At 38.7% G+C, this 16,891-nt stretch overlaps 1 protein-coding gene across 5 annotated transcripts in view; it reads left to right on the top strand.

Moving 5' to 3' along the window:
* Nucleotides 1-12,649, top strand: part of cadm1a (cell adhesion molecule 1a) — a 444,596-nt gene extending 431,947 nt beyond the window's left edge. For all 5 annotated transcript variants that reach the window (XM_042499347.2, XM_088088619.1, XM_042499348.2 and 2 more), the window contains 2 exons: nucleotides 2,708-2,836; nucleotides 7,742-12,649. In XM_042499347.2, the coding sequence (XP_042355281.1) occupies nucleotides 2,708-2,836; nucleotides 7,742-7,860 (248 nt within the window). In that variant the 3' untranslated portion in view covers nucleotides 7,861-12,649. The remainder of the gene's footprint in view (nucleotides 1-2,707; nucleotides 2,837-7,741) is intronic.
* Nucleotides 12,650-16,891: the final 4,242 nt, after the last annotated feature.

Genomic DNA, 16,891 nt, shown 5'->3' with positions numbered 1-16,891 from the left:
CTGCCTGACGTTATAACTACTGTATTTTCACAATTAAAGGCACATACTGCACTCATTTATGAAGCCGTGCAAGCTCCTGCATCATCAACAACACGATCCTGTAAATTTTTCACAATAAAACTCATGTTTAATCAACTGAAGGAATTCTGTTGACAGAAATATTGCCAGAGAGCTTTTATTTTGAAACAGAAACAGGAATGGTTGAGTAAAACATTCCTTTGTAGTTCCTCTTGTCCGTGACAGATGAAAAAATTGAAACAGTAGTAAACGGTGGTATTAGTGTCAATATTATTATGAAGAAACCATTTACAATGTCTGTTTTTGCTGAAAACCACACATAACTCTACATGTGCCGCAGCTGAGCAGCAGCTGAGTCGTGCTTCACAGCGCTGCTCACAGGGGCAGTGTGGCTGCTCTTACCTGTTAACATGGGCGCCAGAATAAAAAATGACAGGTTTCGCGATGCACATGTGTTGCCCACGCAGGCAGTGTGGCCCGTGCACAGGGATTTACTTACATGTTTAGCCCGTTCTTATCCCCAAGGCAACATATCTTCATGCAGTGGTTCATATGATATGCCACAATTCAGTCTACAGTTACAGTTGTAGCCTGAAAGGGGAAGACGGAGGGGATGATATGCAGCAAAGGGCCAGGTTCGATTCCAAGGTTGGAATCGAACCTGCGGCCACTGCAGCAACGACATAGGCTCTGTACATGGGGCGTCAGATCTACCAGATGAGCTATCGGGCACCCTATCAATGCTCTTTTAACATAATGCTACATAACTTAAGTCTGATCGGCACATACTTTACGTCGAAGTCCATACCTATTTTATCATACTTTATTGTTGCCAAAGAGAGCTTTTTGCTTCAGTATCACACGCTAAGGGATGGGAGAAACACTGCGTATCTGACGACCTGGGAGTGCTATTGACTGCATGGGATGAGAACGTGTTGAGCATTCTGCCCCAAAAACACCTGCTGTATTTATAAAGTAGACACACCAGGTGGGAGTTAGAGTTTTCTTGGCTTTTGTGACTGTGTGGCGTGTCCTTATTGCATATGCATTTAAGGCAGGACCGTGCAAATAAGAAGAGCAGACATGCTAACAGAGGTTGATTGATTGAATGTATCCCACTAAATTGAGGTCACTTGTGTCTTCAGTTTTGAGGGTAAAAAGGAGGCGTAAACATGGTGAAGATGAGATTTACAAGAGCCACAAGGAAGATTGTAGAGTGGAGAGAAACGTGCATTAAAAATAGAGGGATGGATGGTCCGTCCGTTAGCTGTGTTCGCCTGTCCTTGTAGGTCAAACGGGGAAAGGGTGGTTGGAGTCTGTCCCAGCTTGCATTGCACAAAAGGCTGCATGCTCGCTGGACAGGTCACAAGTCCATCGCAGAGGTCACATAGGGCAGACAGCCATTCACACCTATGGGCAGTTCAGAGTTCCCATATTAACCCTTTAAACCTGGAGTGACATCAGTTTTCTAGTGCTGCTTTCAGATGCCTTGCACATGTATTTAAGTCTTTGAACTCTTTTTCTTTAAAAAAAAAACATGAGCAAAAAAGGCAACGAGCAACTTGGTAAGAAATATTCCACAAATGTTCAGAAATTTGTAGATTAGAAAATTCAAGATAGGGAAAAATGTCGAAGGAAAAATGTGTAGGAAAAAAGAAAAAAGCTAGGGGAAAATAACATAACTTTTAAGCACTTCACTTTCTACCAATTCTTGTTTGTTTCATTTTGTTGTTTTTTTCTTTTCTGTGCTTTTTCTATTTAATTTATTCTTATATTTTTAATGTCTTTTTACTCATTTTTAGGTTGTTTTCTTCTACTTTTTACTTATTTCTTGCTATTTTTTTGGGTCCTTTATTCTTCTTTTATTGCTCATAGCTTTCTTCTCATGATTTTGAAAGAAAGGGTTTAAAAGGGTTAAGTAACATACATCTGTTTGGACTGTGGGAGGAAATCCACACAGACACATACAGAAAGGCTTCAGCCTAACACTAACATTAACCCCAATCACTGCACCACTACGTTGCCCATTATATATAACCAAAAAGTGATTACTAGAAACAGATATGAAGAAATCAGGCTATTATTAATTTATAGAGCAAGATTATAATATCATAATTTTATGAGTAATATTCTGAGAAATAGTAATGAGTTCTCCTTCACTTGCAAAGTGCATCTGGAGGGCAGCAGCAGCTGAGTGCATAATGAGCTTCTGCCTCAGTAAATCAGGTGCTAAAAACACCGATTGCCGCCGCAAGCTTGATGAAAACCGCAGCGCACATTTGCGCAGTTTTCTTAGTAAATCTGTCCCTGAGTGATTTCTCACAGTCCAGCAGGGACACGGTTATTATTATCCTGCTCACTTTAATCAATTCCTGATTGCAATCCAAACTGTTATCGCTGTGGCAGTTTTGCAGAGTGGATATTAAAATGCCAACCAGAATTTTTTTTTGTTTTTTAAAAAGAAGCCAAACTGGTCTCAGGGGAGTTAGTTGGAAACAAACAATACCCAAAGACGGCATATTCCAATGTGAAATACCTGTAAATTTTTAAACCTGAAGCAATAAAAGGAACACAAGATCAAGAAGTCAACCTACACATCCCACATCACATCTAACTGTCCCAGGAGGGACGTGGTGGCTGACTGCCCTCCCACAATATAACACAGAGTTTCTTTTTGCTTTGTTTACAGATTCACGGGCTGGAGAGGGAGCACCCAGAACGGTGGACCATGCAGTGATTGGAGGAGTGGTGGCTGTGGTCGTCTTCGCCATGCTCTGTTTACTCATCGTCTTGGGACGCTACTTCGCAAGACACAAAGGTACTGGACCTGAAAATACAGCTCTATAAGCAGTGCTAACAATTTGAATTTGTTTACTAACTAAAGCTGCTTTGGGCAAGATTACTATACACATTGTGCCTGAATGAAACTGTGGGAAGATAAAAATATTCACTATCCTTAGGAGGTAAAACAGCAGTGGACTCACCAACATTGATAGACAGCAGTAAACTGGTAGAACCAACTAATAACATCCCTCCGTACCGCCATACATTACCATTACGTGCATCGCCAACTTTTGCACATTTCCCTGAATAATATTTCTGCAAATCCTGCACAAAACTGTACAGATTTCTCTCTCTGACATATTTGTTACATTATAGTATTTTAGGTATTTTTTTCTTATTTATATTGTAATTTTTCCAGTCTGTAATTTTGTTTTATTTCCTCTTAATATGTAAATTTTATCTTTAATGTCAGTTTTTAAGACCAGAGCAAATTCCTTGATAGTGACAACCTACTTTGTAATAAATCTTCCGAATTAGGATTCTGACTCGCAGGCATCTGTTTATAGCAACATGCCATGCCAAATTTAAAAAAGAAAGCAAATAGGATTTGACATCAGTTTTTTTTAAAAAAAAAGTGAAACAGGGATTTTCTGTTGCGGAAAATACCCCATTTTGTAACTCTATGGATTTTATTGTCAGCAATAATTGGCTTCAGCACACACAGCATACATCTAAAAAAACAAAACGACAATTAATTACGGACTAACATCACGACAAACAAACAACATGATTTGAAAATATAGATATAAAAAAACATAAGACGTTACAGTTAGTGAAACAGGCAGCTCACAGAAAACACACTACACTTAACATCACTGCAGCAAATATGGTGAACATATATCACAGCAATATTTGACAACAAAATCCTTAAACATTAAGTCAAAAAAAGCGCATTTTAAAAAACATATTTTGTAATTTAGATTTTTTATGCAGCACCTGTCAGCCTCTCTGAGTGACATACTGCTCACCTCTCAAACACGAGCTGATCCAGCAGGCTGTAATATTTATGAGATGTGGCCTCTTTACTTTATTTCTGTAAAATCCTCTTTTAACATCCCTTCCAAACAGTGGAAAGATGGCTGTTAAGGCTACGGGTTACTGATGGTGAGTAAAATTACATTTTTCGTGCCGCCCTGCTGAATAGTATAACGCATCTTGTATGCTGCCCTCATAACACAGAAATAATTATAATCTATAACAAATTTCACACTTTGATATTTCTCATGCAGGCGGAAATGGAATTGGATACCACTTTAAAGAGGAAATAGTGTAAATGAGGCCATTAAAAGGTGAAGAGACATTTTCTTATTATATGGTGCTTCTGAACTCAGTGTTTACTCTCTGGTTTCTGTCCAGCAGCTGTGTGTTCACATAAATATCATCTCTGCTGTTCGATGATGGATCTCAGTGAAGTAAAACATTTCTGATCTGAAAAAAACACCATTAAACTGTTAAAAGGTTCATTTTTATCTCCGTTAACACCCTTTAGTGTTTATTATTCAGACTGCAGTTGGTGGTGTTGTACTGGACTGCATTGTTTTGAAATTAATTCAAATATTTTATTCCATCAGTGATTGTAAATAGAAACACCTCTCAATATAGTCCAGTACAACTCCACTGCAACCTCAATAATAAACATGTAGTTAGACAAATACCTCTCTGACAGAAGTGATAAAAACTGAATATTAAAGTCTCTGCAAAAGTAGAATTTATGACTGAGCTTTTGCACTGGATTACATTAGCACCTTCAACGGTTAAAATGCACCCTGATCAACACGTTCTCGTCCCATGTCATCGCTCATCGGTCAGTATCGCTCACATCTGCATATGATGCGCCAGGTACCCTCCCGTGTCTGTTGTTGATGTTTATGCCCTTTAAATGCACTGTCTGTTCAAAATACACTTCTGTTTTCACAGGAAGTGTAAAGTTTCTGCTCGTACATTTTCAGAATATACTTACAACATCGGTAAAACACCTCGTATTTATCTTTATTTCCCCGTGCAACACAAGCACGTGGTTAAGTTTAGAAAAGACCATCATGGTTTGGCTCAACATTCATACAGGAAGTGAACAGTGGGTTCCCGGGTGAAAGTCTGATATGTTGGACTTATATGCCTGATATTACATCGTTTTCAGCAGCGTTCCAAAATAATACTGTCTGAGGGTGAATCATACAGCCACAAAAGGTGCCGTTCGGCCACATTTGAACTGGCACTGCCGGTTCATAATGAGAACAGGCTGCCCCTTACTGTAATGCCAAGTAAATAGCGTCTCAGTGATCCTGTGCTACATGCATGTATTTTATTTGGATAATAAGTATACATTTGGCGCAATATTGCCCTTTGTATGCAAATGAGCGTCATTGCAAAAACAGTCAAATTCACAAAGACCAGCACTGAAAGCCACACAGTGAAATTATGCGTCTTCAGAGAGTTTGTGGTAATCATGCATCTCTTCTTTAACAGTTGTGCAGTTGAAAACACCAACAGTATTGACAGACTAGGATATTAAGGCCATCAGACATTTTTTCTTCACAAAGTTCAAATTCCTCGCCTGAAGTTTTGAGATCGTTGTTCAGGACTCGTAGCTGTGTGTGTATACCAAACTAATCAAAACAAAGCTATATCAGTAAAGTTCTCATAACTACTAAAAAGAAGACACAAGCTGTAGTAAATTGGAATTATACTTTAATGTTCATCTGGCGTTGTTTTCACAATGCCGATGTTACTATTAGTTTGTTCACATTTTATTGTTTTTTACATAATAGCAATGAAATGCAAATAAACAAATCACATGGAGGCCACTTTGACTTATGTTAGTGAGGGTGTGTGTCACAAGCTGTTTTAAGTGCAGTGGTGGCCACATATGAATATTCATAACACAGTAGTAATCACAGCCAAGAGACGAAAGAGCGATTCATTTATTTTTTGCCTTGTTCAGGCGGCTACACGTATGCAGAGGAGTGTTAAGATGTGAGACAGAAACCAGGGGAGGTCACTAGAATTTCAGGATGTTGAGGACAACCTTTAACTACCTCTGTCTGAAACTTTCCATAATAATTACTCAACAAAACACTTACCTGAAGCAACTCATAAGCATTAGAACAAACGTAGGAGTAGGGTTGTATTAACTGGCAACGGGGGCGGATTACAGCATTATTCTGATATGAACTGAGGCCGCATTGCCAAAAGTCTCAGTGTATCAGATATAGTATAATGGCTGCACAAGTGGAAGTGATTCAATGCTTTTTTTCTCCCAGCTGTCATAAAAACCCGATGTTAAAGGAGGAATGTGTGGAATTTAGTGGAATCTCGCAGACAGGATTGCAGATTGCAACCAGCTGAAACCTTTTTTCACCACATTACAATTCCTTAATTTTTATTGTTCAGGAGGTTTTTACCAGGTGCTGAATTATCCGCAGGGGTCTCCTCCTCTCCAAAACAAAGTGACCAGTTAACTTAAACAGTCAAAACCACTGAATGAAGCAGTTTCACATTATAAATCAGTGTTTCTCCGATGCTGTTTAGCTCACCTTTTGTATTAAAACAATGTGGGGAGTATGTGAAGATGAACTGTGGTAAATCTAACCAGTGCCTAGGTATTAAAATTGTTTGTTATCAGCTGGCGGCCATTATGTCAAACAGACGACCTCACCAGCGGGAGGGGTTATTGGTCTAGTACAGCATAGTGCATCCTGGTAGTTGTAGGCTTGAGCAAATGCGAATGCCACAGTCCTTTTTCTCTTTTTTCTCAAGTAATGTAGCACCAGTTTAAAAAATGTGATGGCTTAGTTTTATGTGAGGACCCTCTTTACATCAAAAAATTAGGTGTTAGGATAGTTTTTTTTTTGTAAATAAGTCCTAAAAATTCCAGGGCACACTGCAAAAGTTAAAAAGCCTTTAATAAATGGAGTTGCAGCCTACGTTTTTTAGCATTAATCAGGACCCTCTGTACATCAATCGAACACTTCTTTAGGTTCAGGAGGTTTTTAGCCGGAAATAAAATGATCCACCCAGGTCTCTTCCTCTCCATAAAAAAAAATGGACCTGGTGATATAAACTGGTAAAAAACAGCAGTTTCACATTAAACATTGTGTCACATTGTGCTTTTCCAATGCAGCTCGTCATGCAAGGGCTGTTAAATGGTGGGTGATATGAAAATGCAAATAGCCTATTGAGTGCCACATTTCGGTTTGTCTGTTCTGTGCTTCTCTTATTTTCAGGTTTTTATACACTGAAGAAAACAAACATATGAAATTATATTCCATTTATGCTAATATAACCCCCACTAAATATTACACACTGGATCTTGAAACAAGGAGAAAAAAAACATTGAAAATGTAATAACATGATCTGGCGTCTGGTAACGAAATGTAATGTAAAATAAAAACACATCCCAGTCACTCTCCCTGTGGTACAGCACCACCAAATACCTTGTTTTCATCTATTCAAGCAGCATTTGTGCTTTTATTTCCACATTTGAAGTGAGTCTGTGATACCGCCTTCGTTATCAGCCTCGACTGTGATAGATGTGGATGAGTCTGGTAAATTATGTTTGAAGGGGCTCGCCAGTTCCTTTTTTTCCCCTTCTGAACTTGACAAGGTTAATTTGAAGGTGTGAGCCATGCTCTTCCCCACACTCGAGATCATTTCAAAACCCTGCTTTTCGTGTGCCAATTTGAATGAAAAAGAGGGCGAACAGTGTATAATCTGAATATTACAGCTTGCTGGTGTTAGGTTTGTGTAAATGGCCACACGGAGAAGGATTTACATAATTAGGTGCTGTGGGATGTAGAGGCACATTTTAATCTTTTGTATCATCTACGCAGCAGGCTATTACCCAGTCCGTGACACTGTCCTTCATTCCCGTCCTCCTCAGGTACCTACTTCACACACGAAGCCAAAGGAGCAGACGACGCAGCAGACGCAGATACAGCCATCATCAACGCAGAGGGTGGCCACACCAACTCGGACGAAAAGAAAGAGTACTACATCTAATCAAAGCAGGACCCCTCACTCCAGTGTCCTCTTTGGGACACCGAGCTGTTTTTGGGGCCGGGGCAGGGGGATGGGGGGGCAGATTGAGGGATTACAGTTGGTTCAGGATCACTTTTAGTGAGAGTAGAGGGGTCGAGGAGTAGAAGACAACTGGGGTTTTAAAGAAAGGCCTGGTTTTAAGCCGTTGTTTAGTCTAGTCTGCAGATGTAGATGGAATGTTTTGTGTGTAAAAAAAATTAAAAATCAAAAAAGGACAAAAAACGGGGAGGGGGGGTCGGGTTTTCGGTAAACTGAGATGGGGATGGGGGTGGGAGGGGTGCGCCAGACGTTGCCAGAAATCACTGTAGAGAGCTTCACCATTCGACACCTCCCTAACTGCTGGTACGAATTTTATTTAGTTCAACCATTTGCAGAAAATTCTGTGCCTTGTTCTATCCATACTTTGGATTTGTGTTGATCCTCATTTGCATAACCCTGTTGCTCCCCTTTTTTCCCGTTTCATCTTTCCCCACTCGTAATTATCAATGTGCTGTTGGCTTTTGTATGAGGGTAAAATTACACAGCCACTTTATTCATTTCCCTAAATGTGTCTGCACACACGCATCCTCTACTGCATAACAAAAACTCTTTCCAGTATACTGTGATTTGTCTCAAGCCATTACTTCCCTCTCTTCTATTTTTCCCCCCTGAAGTTTTGACAGCTCCAAAAATGCATGGAATGCTTTACATATCATTGTACAAAGGACATAAATGAGAAACAGGTTTGATGTACTGTATATGCTCTCCCTGCCCCCTCCTGAACACAACCACATTCAAAACATAATCCAAAAAAAAAAGGCAGCAAAGGATAATATGAAATGATTTTATTGGGCCGATTCAGTTTTTAAATTTTATGTTCTGCAACCTCAGTTTGTTCTTTAAAGCAGATTTACTACTGCCTCTTAAACAATTACCTTTCTTAGTAAAGAGAAGTCGTACATTATTTTCTCCCGCTGCGCTGCCATTTCATTATTTTGATTTCTTCCTCTGTTCAGTACTACTTTTCTTCTATTAGTCTGAATGAAGCCCTGTTTTTCCACCAGCTTTTATTGAGTCGTAATGATGAGATTCAATTGATTTCCATCTGCTCTCACTCTAGAATATTTTTCTTACAAATGGCAAAGTAAGAAATTGTTTTAATTTTTTTTTTTTGGCAGACTCTCAGTCAAGATGCCTCAATAATAAAAGGCTGTTGAAAAAAATATTTGGTATTAATATGGGCCAACTGGCAGCCAAAAGATGCTGGTGTTCTGTACATAACCGAAAAAGAGAAACAGCCTTAACCAAACCCCAAACGCATTCAAATTTATTTTAGAAAATACATAAGCTGCACAAAACATCCTCCCTACAGTGGGCTCATGTTATCTCATAGACACACAATCCAATGTAAATCAAGCCAATGGAATCACAGCTGTATTGTACACTAATCCTTACCAAGAAATATTTTTTACAACTTACTAGAATTACAATGGAGTACCTTTGTGGATTTTATTGTGTCACGCTCATTGTGAGTTTTGTCAAAATGTAAAACAAGCAAATGTTTGGGGAAGTCTTCAAAGTGAAACGCTCTGAGAGACAGGCCAGTCTTTCCACTTCCATCTCACCTTCTAAATATATACTTTGCTTTGATGCAGCAGCTTGAGTGCGTAAGCAGTTGATCGTTTTTTGCATGTGTGTACGTGCTAAAACTCATTTCTTTCTGCTTCTCGATCTTGCTTTATGTATCACCTGCCAAAAGTGAATGAGGATCTGTTTTGCTGTGCCAGCTGGGGAGCACTGAGGAATGCCAAAAGTGATTAGTTGTTTGTAACGGAACTTAATACACATGTTGTGCTCCGTGGTTGTAATCCGTGGGTTATATTAACGCCCTGGCTTCTTAACATGGCAATGAGGGTCTATTCATGGAGTTGATTGTCCTAATTATGTGTTCACACAGCGAGCAGCTCGCCTAATGAGTCTGTTCTTTGTATGACAGCTGTGGGTGGATTGAGGTGGAGGTCTAGGTTGCAGTGTTCACCTTCAAAGTTTTGAAGAGGCTTCGTGTATTATGATATCACATCAATTTCGATATTTTATCAACACAAATGATAAAGTTTTACTCAACTTCCTGAGTGGTTGCAACCATTTTTAAGGAATTTACTCCAACAATTATTTAAAGTAAAGTTTTTCTCAAGTTTAAAAGCCAGAATCAATAAGACAAACACAAATATATCGAATGAGTGGATTAAAAAAAAGTGTAAATTAATTGCCTGATGTTGGCACCTTATCTAAAAGTGAAATTCTAAACATTTTAGCAGCGCAAAATCAAAACTTGTGATACTATCATCTTTTAATGAATATGTTATGATGTTATAAAATGATTTTTGGGGGATTCAGGAATAAATTATCACTAGCAGTGAGTTTACACCTTGCATATCAGAAGGAGATAGGTGTCTTTATAATGATACTGTTTGCAATACATTGTATTGCAACTCAGACACACCACCCAAATGTGTTTTCTTTAAAGGGACTGAGAAACCAGTGCAACTTAAAAAAATCACACTAGTAAATGCTTTTTTTTTTTACCAATTTCACAGCATATACACCTGTACATGGCATCAAGAAGCGTGCTGCAAATACAGTTAAAGATGTTCCGCAAGTCGTACAGATCACAACGGGCAATTCAAGGGGACAGTAGAGACTGATGAACTTGTCAATAATGTTTGAAAATTAGTTTTAGTTCTAAAATTTTTAATGTGTGATGCCCGTATTATTGGAGATATTGCAATATACCCACGAGTGTAAACCTACTAATTACGTACTAGCGTCGTCAGCCATTTCCACGTTCCCCTGGCGATTGTCCTGTAGTTCTTATGTCCCGTACGTGCTGTTTTCCGTAACGTCAGATCTCACTTTAGCCTTTTGGTTATCCATCATATTTACATTGTTTTAGTTTTTTATATATGATATATATCAATATCAAACATATCTAATAATGACACATACTCAATTTTCATTATTAAGTCACATTCACCATTAGGATTTAATGGTGTTGCTTGCTGTGTGGACACTCATATCCAAGATTTAGTTCTTTATTGCCATGTTAAAACATTGAATTAGATTTTCTCAATGTGCAGCTCAGATTGCAACACATAATCAATGTGATAGCTTTAATATGTCATTGTCATGCATGAAGGCAGCATTCAGTCTTTCTATATGGAGATTGTGGTTTTGGGGTTGTCCAGAAGGAGTTGAGATGGTTCTTGTGAAGTGCATTACACAAATTTCACTCTCCTGAACATTACGCATCTGTGCATTTTGAAAGTCATTCAATATTTTTTCTGCAGTTTTTAGAAGAAAGTCGGAGGGCAGCTGTGGACATATATTTAGCTTTTTTGCTTTGGATATTGCAGTAGGAGATGGGCTACAGGAGTGATGTTGCAGACAAATATCAAGGGTGCTGTGTCCAACTCTCTCTATCTGTTAAAACTTGAGTTCATTTTAAAAGTTCTGTACTCACAAAGGAATTACCACTAAGTTAACACTGTATGCTGATGACACTGTTTTGTGTTTGTTACGTGGACGGGTGGGGGTGGGGAAGGGTTCTGATTAGGTTCGATGTTTTACAGTCTGGTGTCTGATAAAACTATTAACTGACTTGTTATCGTTGCTTTATGAATCACAGAGCAGATGCCACTTCATCTGCAAGACTGAGATTGTGTGATTTGTATTTTACAGTGAGCACTATTTCGCTTCAGTGACATGTGGCAGCTTCCATTGAAATCAGACTTCAAAATATGTACTTGCCAATAAAGGAATAGAACTGAATATTGTCTTCTCCCTTAAGGCTGATGCATTAATATTTTATTTGTGCATATGAAATCCTTTGTGCGTTGGAACGGCCGGAGTGTTTCTCCAAATGTTTTACCTACAATTATTTTGCTCTCACAAAGTTCCAATGTAAAAAGTTTCGTGAGCAAAACAAAACATAAACATTCAAGTAGGTTTTTAATATTAAGAAATGATGAGGATTCAATTTGAAGTAAATAGCAGACTGATATTTAAGGTTACTGTATGTATCATTTTATTTTCTATCAAATGCCCAGTAACGTAAAAAAAAAAAATGGTCCTACAGTGTAACTGGTGTAGTTTTCTCCACATTAAATTGTTTTGATAATGTCCTGTCTCTGGTTCATGCGTTGCTGACCGATGTGACTGCATCTCAGGTAGAATGCAAAGTTTAGGCCCCACCAATGACATAAAAGCAAGTACAATGCATCCTCATCGAATCAACAACACATTATTTTAGACCCAAGAGGCAAAATTGGTGGTATTTTGCATATATGTTGTACATGTTTTCTGTATTTTTCTTAATATTTGGTGCATTGTAAAAAAAAAAAAAAAAAAAAAAAAAAATGTGTTAAGTATTGCTTTGTGTTGACATAGGTCATAAAGAGTACACTGTTTATTGGAATGAAGCAGGATCATAAACTTGTTGTGGCTGTACTACTACTGTCACTTTCAACGCACCACCGCCTTCGGAAGCTCGTTTGATTCCCGAAAAGTTTTGATTGTGTCACCAGTCATTGTTTTTAGATTGATTCTTTTTGTCTCTCTGCTGTTCTTGGGAAATGTTAATGTGTATCAATGGAGGAAAGGAGTTCCACATTCCCATACACATTTTGTATTGGTTCATAAATAGACATTTTTACAAAAACAATGAAGAGTTCTTGTCTTAATAAAAAAGGAAAGATATTAATGTCCAAAATAATCAGTGTTGGTATTATTTTTTACTTTAAATGTTGCTATATTAACATGACGCACCACATGTAAATGGAGAAAATGTGGAATAATACGGCCATCCATGTACACATTATTTATTTTTCATCTTCAGTAACCATAAGTAGATTATGAAGAAGTATATCTACCTGTTTCATACTGATAGCCTCATCATGTCAGATTTTGACAGATAGAATTTAAAGGGTAAGAGCAGTTTGTAAAGCCAACATTTTTTAAGCCCATCCCTCCACCATAATTAAAACCCCAACCATTAATCGATTAGTTGTCAACTGTTAAATTGATGACTGTGGGTAAGGAGGTAGAGCAGGTCGCCTCTAATCAGGAAGTTTGCCGTTCGATCCTCAGCTCCTCCAGTCAACATGTCGAGGTATCTTTGGGCAAGATATTGAACCTCAAATTGCTCCCGATGGCTGTTCCATTGGTGTGTGAATATGTATGAATGTTTCAAAAGTGAGTTGCAAGTGGCACCTTGTTTGGTAGCCTTGGCCACCAGTGTGTGAATGTGTGTGTGTGTGTGTTAATGGGTGAATGTGACTCATAGTGTGAAAGCACTTTGAGTAGTCAAATGACTAGAAAACCGCCGCACAAGGGTAGGTCATCAACTAATTAGATAATTGATTGGTAAAAGCACTGAATAAAGCAGTTTCCCGTTACAAATCAGTGTTTCTCCGTTGCTATCTGGATATTTGAATATGTTTAGGTTGTTGACAAAACAAGACATTTGGGGCTGATCACACAGAGATGCATCATGCCAGGCATGACCACTCCCAAAACACTTTGGAAGCACCTGTGGAGCGGAGCTGCGTGCGCGGGGCCAAAAGTGACATTGACGAGTGCTGCTACTCCACACCTTGAGCAGAAAAGTTGAAAATATTTTAAGTTTTATGCACGCCCAAAAATCGCCAGACAGGCACGCTGGACCATAGGAAAACAATGGTTCTGCTGGCGCCGGTTTTGTTGGCGACAGTTTTGTAGGCGATGGTTTTGCTGGCGACGGAATTTGGGAAAAACACTTACATTTTTCATCATTTTAGACCAAACAACACATTGATTTATCAAGAAAATAATTGACGGATAAATCTACAATAGAAATAATTGTAACTTGCAGCGCTAACCCATCATCCTCCCTGGAACCTTTCAGTGCCATGTAAGAATGGTGCACTTTTTCCCACTTTGACACAAAACAAATTTGTCATTCTTTTCTTTTAAGAAACGTCCAATGCAGGATATTCTCAGTAGACTGCCCCTCAACAATGAACATTTTTACTAGGATGGTGTGCAGTGTTAGAGATACAAATTTCTCAGAGGCTTTAAAGTTTTACTTGGTGATATTTTAAGTACTTTTTGTGATTATGTAGATTTTGGTCTCCAAGTTAATCTGAACTAATTAACTACTGTACCTTCAGTCTCACAATACATCATTATGAGAATGTGTTCAGAGATGATATTCGGCGTTCAGGCTCTGATTTCATCACTCCTCGTGAGGAAACACCAAGTGCACCGCAGCAGGGATAATAACTTCCCCTCTTTGGGGAATATAGACCCATGTTGTGCTCATGAAATGCTTTATGGACAGTGACAGAAAATAGCAGCAAGAGATTGCACCTGTTGCAGCATAACTTTCAGGTGGGCAGTGTGGCAGCAAGAAAGAGCGATCGCTGACAGCTTAAGTACACCGCCATAATGTCAAGGGGGCAGCGGATATAGGTTGATATGCGAAGAACGGCTACGAGAGAGGAGCAGAAGACTTGAGTTGAATGTCTGGAGCGGCGAAAAACTGTCATCATTTTGTTGTATAATGATTACCACCTTCCAGGGACGACTGGAGGGACACTTTAGTCTTGTTTTGGAATGTCTCACATTATACGCTATTATCTACACAGGTTCAACTTCAATGAACTTACTGAATATTATGAAAGCGTAGACTGAGACGGAGACAATGGAAGCGGTAAAAACAGGTCGGGTGCATATACATCCACTTATTCTTTGGTGATGTTGAAAGCTCTCCTTCGCAGTCTGAAGTGAAACCTGGCAGGCGCCAATGTCATGAAATCTTTATCACATGCATAAACCAGTGTGAACATGAAGTATAAAGCAAGCGCTCCTAATTAACACAAATATAGGGTAATACCTTGAGGAGCACCGTGAAAGCTTGAATAAATTCGACAAGGTTTATACTCTGAAAATCAATCTCTGCTTCCCTGCTCGGTTGGCGCAGTGAACCTTTTTAACTAACATCTTAAATAAATGGAGATAGTTATTGATTCCAGCAGAGCAGATGGAATTGACGCGAGGCGAGCTATCTGTCATGGAAAAAAATGTATTCCTCCATTCATATTAAATGTTCATGAGTCAGGCTTTACTTTAGACATTAACACACCTATAATATTCAGTATTCAGTAGATGACTTCAGTAGAGGAAGATATTATCTTTTTAATTACATTTTCACCTCAGGCTCTCATTATACTTCAAGTGCTGTACATAATGAGCCAACACCTTAAATAAGTAAAGGTGATACTGCTATTGATTAGAACGTGAAGACCTGAGGCAAGCTATCAGTCATAGAAAATGTACTTCTGAGTTCATGCTTAATGTGCGTGCCAGTTGGTCTGTTATAGACTCATTACTCAATATCCTTGAATAACTTAAATAGAAAGAATTTCTATTCATTACAAGTTAACTGATTCCATAACAGCAAATGGCTGCACTTTATAAAGCCAGAGTGTAATCATTTTGCTGTGTTTGTCCTTGGTGTTTTGTCTACGGTAATGAAAAGGTCAATGATGCTCTCTTGTCTTTATGTGTTAACCTTGCAGGCTCAAAAGGTTAAAGCTGCAGTTTCCTGAAATGAATAATATAGCATTTATCCATTACACGTGCACGGCAGCCACATTATTATGTGACTCGGTATAAGCTGGTCAGTGTTTTGATCTTGATCTAACCACCTCTGTTTAAAAAAAGTGTCCTTGCTTCTACTCAAATATTATTCTCAGATTGGATATTTAGCGCCTGCTGCCCAGGGGCCATTAAGATTAGAGGGCCATGAAGAGGCCCTGCAAAGCAAAACCCCTACAGCCTGATATCAACAAGTGAACCAGAAGTGATTATGAATGATTTATTGATTGTGAGATTGTAAGGGGCAGCAAAGAGCAGACCCATAAACTCTTGTGGTAATGGCGACCCTTAAGGGCACTCAGGAAATTAGGCCACCTGTAAGGGCTCACAACAATTAAGCTACTTGTCCTTGCTCTGCAATCAGACCAGGTCGCCATCATGCAGTATTTCTCTCTTGCATAATTTTTGATACAATGATTTAAATACAAGATAACTTGTGAGGAATTGGATAGATAGATAGATTGAAGCCAGGTTTATATAGTGGTCAAACGTGGAGTTACATTTTGTGGGCTTGTCACGTGACAACATGGGGCCCAAAAAGGGACTTACATTTTCCCATAGACTTACATTGTGAGATGTGTGCAAATCAGTGGATACAATTAAAAAAAAACAAAAACAAAAGACAAACCTCTCTAAATTTGTCATTTTATTATCAGGGTTTGATCCTCTCAGTCCGATAACATTTTGAAAGATGCACAATTAAATTGTTTTTTCCTTACTGAAGTTAGCGGAGCACTAAACCTGAAGTTAGCCTGCTCAGCCGGCGGAAACTGTTTGGATACTGAAGGTCTCCAGTGCGCTTGGTTTATGGGTCCCAGACATTAAGCTTTTTTTATTTCTCTTTTCACACCAATAAATTAACCTTGTGCCTTATACCACTGAGCAACTTCTATAGAAATGATATAAAAACACTGTATCTAATACATGTTAAGGACAAATGACAGTGCAGCGTGGTGGAAATTAACTAGCCAGAGGCGACATCCACACAAAGGAAGAGAGGTGGGAGGGGAGGACACACGTACACTAGCATGCATTTGCAAAAACAAAACAAAAAGCTCTATGTAGCAGATATGTTGTTTGCTGCTAAAATGATATTCTAACCTCAGTGGAGGTCTGCGCTCTCCGAGTGCCCAGCTTCGTCATTAATACACAGAAATACAAAAAAAGCGTGTCATCCAAAACTCTAATTTATTCCTTTAGGAGAAAAATGAAATGAGATTATTTCCATAATTATGTCCATATGTCCACATTCCTAAACCACATTTTATCCTGCTTTTTTTTGTTTTTATTATATTTTAAATCAATTGGCCTTCAAGTT

Source organism: Plectropomus leopardus, chromosome 15 (genome assembly GCF_026936395.1).
Source record: "Plectropomus leopardus strain MGB_pleo_1.0 chromosome 15, ASM2693639v1, whole genome shotgun sequence".
NCBI classification, from domain to species: Eukaryota; Metazoa; Chordata; class Actinopteri; order Perciformes; family Serranidae; genus Plectropomus; species Plectropomus leopardus.
The sequence above is the reverse complement of the archived record's forward strand: the minus strand, read 5'-3'. Positions and strand labels throughout refer to the sequence as shown.